This window comes from Otolemur garnettii, unplaced genomic scaffold (genome assembly GCF_000181295.1).
Source record: "Otolemur garnettii isolate 467f Iridium unplaced genomic scaffold, OtoGar3 scaffold00002, whole genome shotgun sequence".
Lineage (NCBI taxonomy): Eukaryota > Metazoa > Chordata > Mammalia > Primates > Galagidae > Otolemur > Otolemur garnettii.
This window is the reverse complement of record NW_003852397.1, coordinates 14,946,369-14,959,375: the sequence shown is the minus strand read 5'-3', so window position 1 is coordinate 14,959,375 and position 13,007 is coordinate 14,946,369. Positions and strand designations below refer to the sequence as shown.

At 38.2% G+C, this 13,007-nt stretch overlaps 1 protein-coding gene across 3 annotated transcripts in view; it reads left to right on the top strand.

Annotated features, from left to right (window-relative positions):
- MAN1A1 (mannosidase alpha class 1A member 1) overlaps positions 1-13,007 on the top strand; it is a 186,117-nt gene that overhangs the window by 39,729 nt on the left and 133,381 nt on the right. For all 3 annotated transcript variants that reach the window (XM_023513364.1, XM_023513368.1, XM_003781632.3), the window contains exons 3-4: positions 6,435-6,531; positions 11,219-11,334. In XM_023513364.1, the coding sequence (XP_023369132.1) occupies positions 6,435-6,531; positions 11,219-11,334 (213 nt within the window). The remainder of the gene's footprint in view (positions 1-6,434; positions 6,532-11,218; positions 11,335-13,007) is intronic.

The following is a 13,007-nucleotide window of genomic DNA, read 5'->3' as shown; positions in this document are numbered from 1 at the left end:
TATACTTCTTAAGGATGAGAAAACTAAGGGTTTAAGCACATAGGGGGTCCAGCCTTTTTTTGGTCTGCTATACATTGGAAGAGTAAGAGTTGTCTTGGATCACATTGAATATGCAAATAGTGGAGAAAGCTGATTAGCAAAAATAAAGGTCCATGCATACTTGTGATATCCAACCCCACAGATAAGCATAAAAACCCCTCACAAAATCAGTGTGTCTCGGGGCCACAGGCCGGTCACCCCTGGGGGGGATCAGCCGCTGGGGCAGCCTGGGTTCCATGCTCCTGTGAGGGCCCTGCCTCAGCCCCAGGTCTCTCCTCCTGACCCTCTGCGGAGGTGGAGGGAGAGGGAGAGCGTTATAAGCACAGGAAGTGTGGTTAGGTTGCTGTCCTGTGTTCATCTGTGAAGAAATTTTCTCTAGTGGGTAAGTGAGGGTTTGGAGAAGCTGTGAATTAATTCCTGCGAGTTATTTTTTTTATCTTTGTCTGTTCCTTTCCTTTCTCAGTTTCACCAACGATTGAAAGAAAGAAGGTTAATTCAATGACCCTAAAAATATTTTGTGTTGAGACTTTTATCTGAAAGTTCAAGATGCTGCTTCTATATGACAATCAAGTAATTCCAGGGAAAGTTTGGTGGAAATTACTGTCTGGCTTTTAAAATCAGTGCTTTTCAAAGCCTCAGCCTTGAGTATAATTTTAAGAGTGATGGCACATCACTTTCAGCTTTAACAATCAGCGAGTTTCGCCTCCCACCCCAGATCACTCCTGAACCTGACACAGCTCTTTGTGCCCCCAATAACAGGAGGGATGTGAGTATCACTGGCCCACAGAGCTGCTTCCCTTTAGTGCCAGACAGCAAACTCTTACATAAACGAGCCAAAGCGGCTCTGCCCACTGGCCTCCATGTTGCTTACTTCCTCACTGTACGCTGAGGCCTGTCAACTCAAAAGGCCGCTGGCACCAAAGTCCAGTTTTTATATATCTAATTATTTTTAAAATAGTCCAAACCAGCAGATTTTTAGCCCTTTAGATCCTGCTTGCTTTATATTGTGTGAAACCCCATGTAGCATCTGTTTGCCGTTGATAAGATAGAGCTTGCGGTTTTAAGACCCCAAGGTGCTGCTGCCTTGCAGAGTTCTCTGACCTAGAATTCTCCACTGTGCTGGTGAGCGACATTATTTAGTCACAAGCCCTAGACCTAAGCCCTCTGCCCTGGGAGTTCCTTCACCCTCCTCCCCTTTTGCTTGGCATCCTCCTGGAGGGTCTTGGGCTATGCAAGACTTGCCTTCTTGTGCGCCCCTCTCCAAGCGCCACCCAGTCAAGCTTGTGTGTTGCTGCCTCCTGTGGTCCTATCTTTTTTCCCAGATCAGCTTAACAAACCCCCAAGCAAAACCCCTACACAGCCAGGATTTCGTGAAAGCCAGACTGAAGACCGACCCCCACTGCCTTACCCCTTTATACTCTTCATCCTTTTTCCCTCCACCTTTTGGATACCAAATAGTTGTGTACAGTTTTAAATGTGTAGTTAATGAAGAGCTTGAGGATGATAACGATTCACCCGGTTTCATGTATATTTGTCCCTCCTATTTATGTTACTAGGAAAAATTATAAAGCACTTTCAGATTGCAGAGATCAAAGACAAGCTTATGTTTTTAATAAAAGTAATTATAAATGTACTGTGCACTTGTGTCAGGCAATATGTCGAGCTCTTTTCATGCACTGTTGTATTTGATCACTACCACAGCCAAGGAGGTTGGTGCTTTTATTTATTCACATTTTGAGGGGCTCCAAGGGGTTAATTGCCTACTTAGAATCACATCAAAGATTGCAGAGCTCAGACATGAGTCCAGTTTTTCAGGTGCCTTCACCCATGATCTGCTCTTATCCATTACTCCTCAATAAATGAGAAGTATTTTTTTTTTTTTTGGAGACAGTCTCATTATGTTGAGATAATAGATCCTGTAGATGCTGTACCATCACAGCTCACAGCAACCTCCAACTGTAGCTGGGACTACAGGCACCGACCACAACACCCAGCTTTTTTTTGTTGTTGTTGCAATCATCATTGTTGTTTCAGCTGGCTAGGGCCAGGTTCGAACCCACCACCCTTGGCATATGGGGCCGGTGCCCTACCCACAGAGCCACAGGCACTGCCCAAGAAGGTTTTCTATAAGGACATAGAGGAAAGTAAGCAAACACATGCAGCAGGCAAAGAGAAAAAGGAATAATGTTCCATCAGCGTTCAGTTTTCAGCAGCCTTGTTGGCAGTTGTATAGCTGCTGTACAGACTTAGTACAGTCCTCCTCATGTACCATGCAAATGACTGAGTACCTGTCTCTCTCTCGGCTTCTTACCTTTCTCTCCTCACCTTCTGTTTCCTTTGTTGCTTCAACTGCCTCATGATTGCTTTTTTAGACTTCTTCTGTGTTTGTGTTTCTGCTTCTGCATCACTCTCTCGCCTCCAGATTCTCTCTGATTCTCTCCCAGTTATACTCCTTTAAGTTGAGTAGGTGGTGGGGTTGCCCAGCTCCAGCACTAGAGAGAGCTACCACACTAGGCTGCCTCACCTTGGAGGGTCATGGCCAGTTGTCTGCCTTTGGATCAGGCACCAGACCTGGATCGTTTAGGTGGGGCAAGGATCATGGGTACAAACTATGGGGATTTTGTATGAGACCCCACAGAAGGCAGCTGTAAGTGGAACTTAAACTCATGGGTTTCTTAGAGGGAGACAGTGAAAAACCCCAAATCTTCATGAGATCTGTCTTATAAAATCAGGGAGATTTTCAAAAAGATTTTTAATGTGTCTGTTTTAAAAAATTTAACATTGTATGATTAAAGCTTTAGCAAATAAAAATACTTGCTAAGGGTACTTCTTAGCAATGAAAGTACGAGTTATGAAATCTATACATACCTAGGGAGATTCAGGCATTCTTCTTTCTTTTCAATATCTTCAATTGGATCATGACATAAAATTTAAAACAAATTGTCAGGCACAACAATAGAGTTGTACATAACACTTAATTAGGTTTCTTATTGTTTTCCCATGCATTAGAAGGCAGGATTTTAAGCTTCCATCCATTATCTGTTGGATGGTAAGGGAGATGGCATCCTGTACATTTTCTTCTGGTTCTTTAGAATCTTTCTGTTCAATGTATAACACTCAGTAAATGACATTGCCTCATTGGTCCCCTCCGACGCCAGTTGAAGAAAAAAAGGGGAAATTAAGGAATCTTTTCTATAAGCATCGAGTCAAGGAGAAGTAATGCTATTTTTGATATCTTACAACTTAACTCTATGTTTTCTTGGCCAAGATAATGGATTGCCGTCATTATTTTGTGTTGGGAGTCTTGTTTGTTTCCATTCCCACCATGTAGTAGCTGCACCTTTCATCAATGCAAACATAAATGTTCAGGAAGAAAACTGCTTTTTGCTTTCAGTTTATCTTATTTTATGAGGGTTTCAGTGCTGCATTTGAAGTTTAGGCCATGTTAATCCTTCCACTTGCAAGGTCAGGCTGTAGAACCCTAATTAAGCTGATGAAAGGCTACAGAACAAAATAAAGGGGGCCTGTGACGATCAGTGCTACTCATGGGCCTCCTTCTTAGTAGTTGGATTTTAGAAGTGACCTCCTTTGAGTGTCCGTTGAGCTCACAAGAACACGTAGTCCAGTCCCTCAACTGGCTAACAGCTTCTTAGTACTGTAGAATTAAACTAGTAACCCTTTCATGTTTTCAAATGTCTGTCGGTATGTCATAAATCTGAGCTAACAAGATGGGTTGTATACGTGAGTTATGGGCTCAGTCTTATAGTTATTTTCTGCACACATATGATGTCTTACAGTAGCTTTGATATGGTAGATCATTTCCTGAAGTTACCTCCTGGTGGAATCAGTTTTAACAATATGGCTGTTCTTCTTCACTTCACCAATTACTGGGAAAACGACTTCTGATGTTTTTTTTTCAGCACGTTTTGACCCCCTCGTTTTCTCCTTCTTTTCTAACTTTAACTCACAGAAATCCCACGGGGTAAGGAACCCATTTTGAGAAACGTGTCACATCAACTTTTGAAATGTAGGAAGCTAAGCAATTAGTGTCAAATTTTCCCTGGAGGAAAAAAGACAGGGAAAGTTAATATACATCACGGAGGGGACTTAAGTCCACTATGGAGAAGCTTTATTTATGCTCTTGTTAAGCCGCTAATAGTATGTGGCACTGGTTTCTGTTCCGATTTGGAGCTGAAACCAATCATCCTAACATATTTTCTCTGTTTTGATGGACAGTGGAAATCTTTTGAATTTATAAAGTGTCCTTGGAAATTTATAGAAATGAAAAGTTTACTAAATGTAGTACATTAAATGGGAAAACCAAATAAAACTCAGAGGTATGACCTCAAAGTGCTTTTGTGGATTGAATATGCCTCGTCTTTCAGAGGCTCGTTGGTTTCTATTTTTTGAGATATGATATAATTATTTTCAATGTAGGTTTAAAATTTAATAAATATGTGATTACCTGCCATCTGTCAAGCATTGTGGTAGGTGTAAAAACACAGACCATGTTCATATATTACTTACATATACCCTGTGAAGCATTGTAAGCCCAAATTTTCAGATAAGGAAAGAGAGTCACACAAAAACTATGACTCATCTATAAATACGTAACTCATCAGTGACATGGTAGGGATTATAAATCAAGTTATCTGTCCCTCAAATCTATTACACTTTCCAATAAAATTAATTTATAAGAAGTAAATTTTGAAAACATTACCTTATACACAGAATTTTGATGCTGGAAGAGCAACAATCTGATTCATTAAAGGAAGGGTCTGTTGCTCATTAAGGAAGATGATGCAGTGTGTTGGTTAACGCCTTGGGCTTTAGAGTCAGGCCAACATGGAAATGAACGTGGCTGTGGAAAAAATGTTATGACTTTGAGTAAAGTTAGGAGGTTTTCTTTTAACTTCCAAGATTTAGTTTTTTCATCTACCTGACAATGATAATAAAACATATTTCCTAAGGTCGTAGCAAGAATTGAGTATAATACTGAAGGTACAGCATTTAACAGAATACTCAGCAGATGATACGGATTCTCAGTAGCTATTATATTCGTAGGAGTAATTGTGGTGAGATAGGAAGACTAAAGAAATGGATTAAGACAGATGCTCATTGTTACATGCAGGGACTTTAATATAAAGACTTTGTTATTAATAAAACTGTATTGATCTCATTGAAGATTGAGGACAATGAAGACTGAGGACAAAAGCCCTTGAATAGTATCTGTAACATTATATGATGCTTTTTAAGATATTTAAAACATGGAGCCAGAATAGAACATCTTTGGATTTGTGTTTATATTTTGATTACATTGCTAATACAGGGTAGAAATAGTAGTATGAATAAGTTCTAGACAGTTAAAGAGTTCCCAACCATTCTTAAATATATATATATATGTACACATATACATAAATAAAATTATGTATATTCTTGGAGTCATTGAAAAAATTTGTACAGGGCCTGTGGCTCAGTGGGTATGACACCAGCCCTGTATACTGAGGGTGGCAGGTTCAAACTCCACCCTGGCCAACCTGCAACAAAAAAATAGCCAGGTGTTGTGACAGGTGCCTACAGTCCCAGCTACTAAGGAGGCTGAGGCAAGAGAATCTCCTAAGCCCAGGACTTGGCAGTTGCTGTGAGCTGTGAAATGACAGCACTCTACCAAGGGCAACAAAGTGAGACTCTGTTTCTAAAAAAAAAAAAAAAGAAAGAAAAAATAGTTTGTACAATTTTAAGGCAGAGAGATTTGTCTTTTAAAAACATTGCTGGTACATGGACTGTCGACTGGGAATATGCAAAATCAATCTTCAGTTATAAACATATACACACTTAGGTATGTAACTGAAGATTGATTATATTAAACTGAAATTTTTGAACTCTAGGCATAATCATGGTTTCATTTTTTATTTCCTTAGATTCTTATTCATATAGTCTTGATCAAGAAACATCAAAGTCTTTAAAGTGATAACATTGAATATGTCTGTATACCATGAAGTCAACAGAGTAGGAAGAACCTTGTGCAAAAACATGAGTTTTGAATATAAAGTCTTTGCAGATTTAAACTGATATTAGAATGAATTCAGTAAGTGTAGGAATGGTTCATCATTTTCATATAAGCTAAATTCCTGCTGTTGGAAACTAACTTTTAAAAATGATACTTCTATTAAATAGGATTAAATGGACTCAAGAAAGAAAAATATCATATGTAAACATAAAGGATAATATGTGTTTTTGTTTATTTATACCTTCATCACCCTTTAAATTAATCATCATCCTTTTAACTAAGGAGTGAATTTTAATGTTTTTTAACTTACGGCTCTTCAATATATGATCTATTTCATAGCAAAGACATCTCGATTAAAATTATTTTTATTTTTTGTTTCCCTCAGATGATGAAACATGCTTGGAATAATTATAAAAGTTATGCCTGGGGATTAAATGAACTAAAACCTATATCAAAAGAAGGCCATTCAAGCAGTTTGTTTGGTGAGTAGAACATGGTTTGATGTCTCTCTAATTACCTGAGCTTATCAAGGGTAGAGAAGTCTATGTAATAACATGGTCACTCTAAAGGCCATGTTGCTAAGAAACTTGTAGACCTGATGGAGTTCTCTGCAAGGACTGTATATCCTTCAGATAGAGCAGGGGCTGTGTGTTAGAACGACCTTAGTAGAAAAGCACCAGTGCCTGAGGCACACTTCTAGAGACTCTGACTTGATGAGCATGGGGTGCAGCATTAGGGTTTTTGACTCTCTGAGTGATTCCCAGCAGAGGAGCATTTGATGGGTTACACTAACTGCTTCCTGTTTGGTAAAAGCTGGGTCTTTAAAGGTGAATGGGCCAAGGTAGCCAGCTGTAGTGATCTTCACTGTATCTCTACTGTGGTTGTAGGTCTTCCAGTTTAGTACCAGAAAGAGGTCCTAACTGATGGATTAGGTCAGTTATTTGAATGTCCATTATCTTTATTACATGCATTATTACCTTTGGGTTTGTTTGGTTGGTTGGTTGGTTTATTTTGTTTGTTTGCTTGTTTAGTAGGCCTGGGCCGGATTTGAACCTGCCAGCCCCGGTGCATGGGGCCACCACTCTAACCATTGAGCTACGGATGCCCATAAGGTTGCATTTGGTCTTCACAGCTGCTCCCGTAATTAGGACCGTGGGTATTAACAGTATTCTCGTACAGAAGTAAGGAAGCTAAGTAAAAGAAGGGTTGATGGATTCTTTGGGTCACAGACCTATTCACGCCCTTCCTACTTTACTGTACTTAATGTCTTTTTAAGCCCCCAAATTTTGTCTGTACAGGATGGGAGTAATGGAGACTTATTCTAGAACTTCTGAATTCAACAACAGAAAACATGACTTTCCGTATTTGAACTGAAAACGTTAAATAGTATCAATTCACAGAACAACAATTTCAGCTGGCATTCATTGAGCAGTTACTGTGTTCCACCTGTCATCCGGGCATCCTATCCCTCATGATTATACACATTTTTCTAGGTAAAACAGCTGAGAGAGTAGTTTTCTCAGAGATGGCCATCTCCTAACTGACAGAGTTGGGATTGAACCCCAGCGTGGTTAGAGTCAGAGTCCATGCTCCTCATTGTGACACTGTGCTTTTCCATTTACTTAGGACCTTTCCTGTGCTTGGCTCTACTTCCAGAACTGATGTTTACAAAATAATACAAATCTTTGCAGAGGTCATAGCCTATTGCAGAACACATATGTACAAATAGTGGATTAATCAGAGCACTAAGTAGGTCAGTTGATAGTCCTATGAAGTTCTAAGGAAGGAACCTGTAGGATTTCAGGTAAGGAGAAGGACATCACAGGGAGTTGAGAGAACAGGTTAGGAGAGCTGGGAAGAGTAGAAGAAAAGTGGATGGCTGGTCTACCACTGTGATGCAGTTTACAGATGACAGAGACTTCGGACTTGGGCATAATGGTGGTAGAAGTGATTCCAAACATGTCTGAAGTGGTGTTTTCAAAAACCAGTGACAAGTTAACATGGGTGATGACAGATACTATTAAAGAGAAAAATTCTAAAACTTCATGCTGAGTTAAAAGCCTTTCTTTTTTCATTGTTGTGGACTACTTTGCTGAGGAGATTATTTGATTCTCTGTTAATACATTTATGAGTTTTAAATTTTTCTCATTGATTGTTAAAAACATACTAAGTCTCTATTGCCTTTTGTCTTACAGTTTTCATTGGCTTTTTTAGAGAAAACACTTCAAAATTCAAATAAAAACTCGCTCTTTAAAAAAGTGTTTTTGGGCTCGGCGCCTGTGGCTGAAGTGGCTAAGGCGCCAGCCACATACACCTTAGGTGGCGGGTTCGAATCCAGCCCTGGGCCCACCAAACAACAATGATGGCTGCAACCAAAAAAAAAATATATATCCAGGCGTTGTGGCGGGCGCCTGTGGTCACAGCAACTTGGGAAGCGGAGGCGGGAGACTCGCTTGAGCCCAGGAGTTGGAGGTTGCTGTGAGCTATGCCACGGCACTCGACCCACAGGGACAGCTTGAGGCTCTGTCTCCAAAAAAAAAAAAAAAGTGTTTTTGGTATTAGCATAAGGAAATGAAATGTTAGCAATTTAAATGGTACTTAATCTCACTTCATCTTCAAAGTAAAATGGGATACATAGCAGTTTTCTTATTATGGAAATACCACTTTAGTGGGCTCAGTTACAAAGAAGCAGCAATAAAATCTTCTGTTGAAAAAAAGTCCTGGACTAGAAGGTTTCACAGCAAATTTTACTAAATCTATAAAGAGGAACTGGTATCTATTCTGCAGAAATTATTTCATATCATCAAGAAGGAAGGAACCCTCCCCAGCTCGTTCTATGAAACCAGTATCACCTTGATACTAAAGCTGAGAAAGCACAACAACAACAAAACTACAGACCAATATCCCTTATGGGTATAGATGCAAAAATTCTCAGTAAAATTCTAGCAAACTGTATTCAGCTACACATCAAAAAAAATAATCCTTCACAACCAAGTGTTGATGCAAGGATGGTTCAACATATGCAAATTTATAAAATGTGAAGCAAAAACATAGATTATCTGATCATCTCAGTAGATGCAGGGAAAGCATTTGACAAGATTTAGCAGGCTTTCTGATTGGAACTCTTAACAAAATAGGCATAGATGGCACGTACCTGTAAAACACACAGCCAACACCATACTGAACAGGGAAAAAATTGGAAACATGTCTGCTTAAATTTGTAACAAGACAAGGTTCCCACTGTCCCCACTTCTATTCAACATAGCCAGAGCAATCAGATAAGAGAAGGAAATCAAGAATATCCAAATGGGGACAGAAAAGGTCAAACTATCACTCTTTACTGAGGATATGATCTTAATGTAGAAAACACCAAGATTCTGCCAAGAAACTCCTGGAATTGATGAATAAATTCAGCAGAGTCTCAGGATACAAAATCATTGTATTCAAATCAATAGCATTGGTACACCCCAACAACAGCCAAGCTGAGAATCAAATCAAAGACTCAATACCTTTAACAATGTAACAAAGAAAAAACCTAGGAATTTTAACCAAGGAGGTAAAGGACCTCCTCAGGGAGAACTGTGAGTTACTGAGGAAGGAAATTGCAGAGGAGTTAAACAAATGGAAAAACATATGCTCATAAATTGACAGAATCAACATTGTTAAAATGTCTATACTGCCCAAAGTGATCTACAGATTCCGTGCAATCCCCATGTAAAATACCAACGTTATTTTTCACAGTTTCCTCCTGAATCCATAGTTCTATCTCAAAAAAAGTTATGTTTTAAAAAATTAAATTTTATTTATTTAGTTAGTTAGTTATATAGAGTCTCACTTCGTCACCTTCGGTAAAGTACCCTGGCATCATAGCTCACAGAAACCTCAAACTCTTGGGCTTAAATGATTCTCTTGCCTCAGCCTCCCATGCAGCTGGGACTACAGGCACCCATCACAACGCTCAGCTGTTTTTTTTTTTTTGAGATGGGTTCTTGTTCTTGCTCTGGCTGGTCTTGAACCGGAGAGCTCAGGCAATCCACCTGCCTTACCCTCCCAGAATGCTAGGATTATACGTGTGAGCCACTGCACCCAGTAAAAAAAATGAAATTTTAATAATAAAATACCATGAAATGAAAGAGTCCTCAGGGGTTTTTTTTTCTCCTTATCATTAGATAAGATTTAAAATTTACTTTATATATTTTTAAAAATCAAGCATTTTAGTATTCTATTACTTGGAATTTTCTAATAGTAATTTCTCATTTTGCTGTTTGAAAGACACATACCAATGAAATAATTTCCATTCATTTTTGTAGGTTTGATCAGGTATCGTCTAGAACACTAATTGTGTTTAGAAAGTATAATGCTTGGTTGTTTAGCAGCCATTCATTCTCACAATTATACAGGGCACATGAAGCATTTAGAGATGAATATGGCATGACCTCTCTGTTCTAAGAAAGTTTACAGACTAAAAGAGATACACACAGTTAATTTTAATACAAGAGAGAAAATGATGAGTTCCAGAGCAACATAAACTCTCCGCATCATTGGAATTCAGAGAAAATAAACCACAAAGTTAAGACTGGTCAGGGCAGGCCATGATCTGTTAGCATCAGTTTCATAGAGGGGATGGAGAGTAATGGCTCCTTAGAGCTATTATTAAACAATTTTAGAAAAAATTATATTTAGAGTTTTGCAGAGATGCACTTGGATGTAATTCCACTAACACTAATACATATATTGCTCCATTGTTCTAGGCCTAGTCTTTTCTTGCTAAAGAATGCAGTCACAAGTGAAATTTCTAAGAGAAATGTTTAAAAGATTTATTTTCTGGGCAGCACCTGTGGCTCAAAGGAGTAGGGTGCCGGCCCCATATGCCAGAGGTGGTGGGTTCAAACCCAGTCCTGGCCAAAAACTACAAAAAAAAAAAAAAATTAATTTTCTAAAACACAGAACAAACTTTAAAGATAAGTGTATCAGTCTATAGACTGTGATAATTTTTAGTCTAGTTTTGATACAGTTTTATATTTCTTTAACTGAAAAAATTTTAGACTGTGTTCACTATTACTGCTTATTAATAAATTCAGCATTTCCTTCTTCCTTTCCTAGATATGGTCCATTTGTATGCATCTATCCAAAATATTTTACTAAAATATATTTTTCTTTTATTTTCAGGTAACATCAAAGGAGCAACTATAGTAGATGCCCTGGATACACTTTTTATTATGGACATGAGAGATGAATTCCAAGAAGCAAAATTATGGATTGAAGAAAATTTAGATTTTAATGTGGTAAGTTAAACAAAAGTTGCTAATTCAGGCCTTAAATTTTAATTAACATGGTTAAAGTCTGCACTGTGGCAGATAATCATAATGTACTCACACAAAAACAAATAATGCAACTTTAAATAGTAAAAATAAAGTCTCTACCTTTTTAATGCTGCATAATATTCTATGGTATACATATACCACAATTTATTAATCCATTCATAGGTCGATGGGCACTTGGGCTTCTTCCATGACTTGGCAATTATGAATTGAGCTGCAATGAACAATCTGGTGCAAATGTCTTTGTTGCAAAGTGATTTTTGGTCTTTTGGATATACACCTAGTAGAGGAATTGCAGGATCAAATGGCAGGTCTACTTTTAGATCCCCAAGTGTTCTATAAACTTCCTTCCAAATATATTAGCTTGCATTCCCACCAGCTGTGCAGAGGTGTTCCCTTTTCTCCACATCTACACCAACATCTGTAGTTTTGGGATTTTGTTAATGTGAGCCATTCTTACGGGAGTTAGATGATATCTCAAAGTGGTTTTGATTTGCATTTCTCTGATGATTAAAGATGATGAGCATTTTTTCATGTGTCTATAAACCATGTGCCTTCTTTAGAGAAGCTTCTGTTCATGTCTCTTGCCCACAATGAAATGGGATCACTCGTTCTTTTCTTAATAGGTTTGAGTTCTCTGTGGATTCTTATCAAACCTTTGTCAGAAGCATAATGTACAAATATCCTCTCCCATTCTGAGGGCTGTCTACTTGCTTTACTTACTGTGTTATTGGCTGTGGAGAGGTTTTTTAGTTTGATCAGATCCCAGTAATGTATTTTTGGTGTTGCTTTGGGGGAGGGGAAGGGGGTCCTCCTCATAAAGTATTCTCCCAGGCAGATTTCTTTAAGTGTTTCCCCTGCACTCTCTCCAAGAATCTTTATAGTTTCATGTCTTAAGTTTAAATCTTTTATCCAATGAGAGTCAATTTTTGTTAATGGTGAAAGGTGTGGGTCCAGTTTCAGTTATATGGATGGAGGTGGAACAGATCCTACTTAGTAAAGTATCTCAAGAATTGAGGAAAAGTATCCAATTTACTCAGTACTATTAGGAAACCTATTTACAATCACTCATGCTTTCATATGAATGATAGATCACAACTATGGTCCAGGATGAAGGAGGGGGAGGGATGAGAGGAGAGAGAAGAGGTCAGATACAGGGAGGGTGAATGGTGAGATCACATCTATGGTGCATATTGCAAGGGTACATGTCGGATCTCTTAAGTATAGAGTATAAATGTCTTAACACATTAATTAAGTAAATGAGGGTTATATTAACCAATATGATGTAAGCATTCCAGATTATATATGAAATCAGCACATTGTACCCCATAAATGTGTTAATGTATACATGATCTACCTCTTTATGATTTAATAAAAAAAAGAAAAAAATAAGATTGAAAAACAAGGAAACATTTGAAATGATAATGTAATATGTAAATATAAAGTACCATCACTGGTACATTAAATTCTATTGTCTCTTTATAATTGAATGGTAACTATGTACATTAATGCACTTCTGGGGTACAGTGTGGGGTTTTCACTCACAATCCGAAACACTTCCATCAAACTGGTTAACATAGCCTTCATGTCATTTTCTTAGTTATTATTTTAAAACGTTCACATTCTACTCCTAGAAA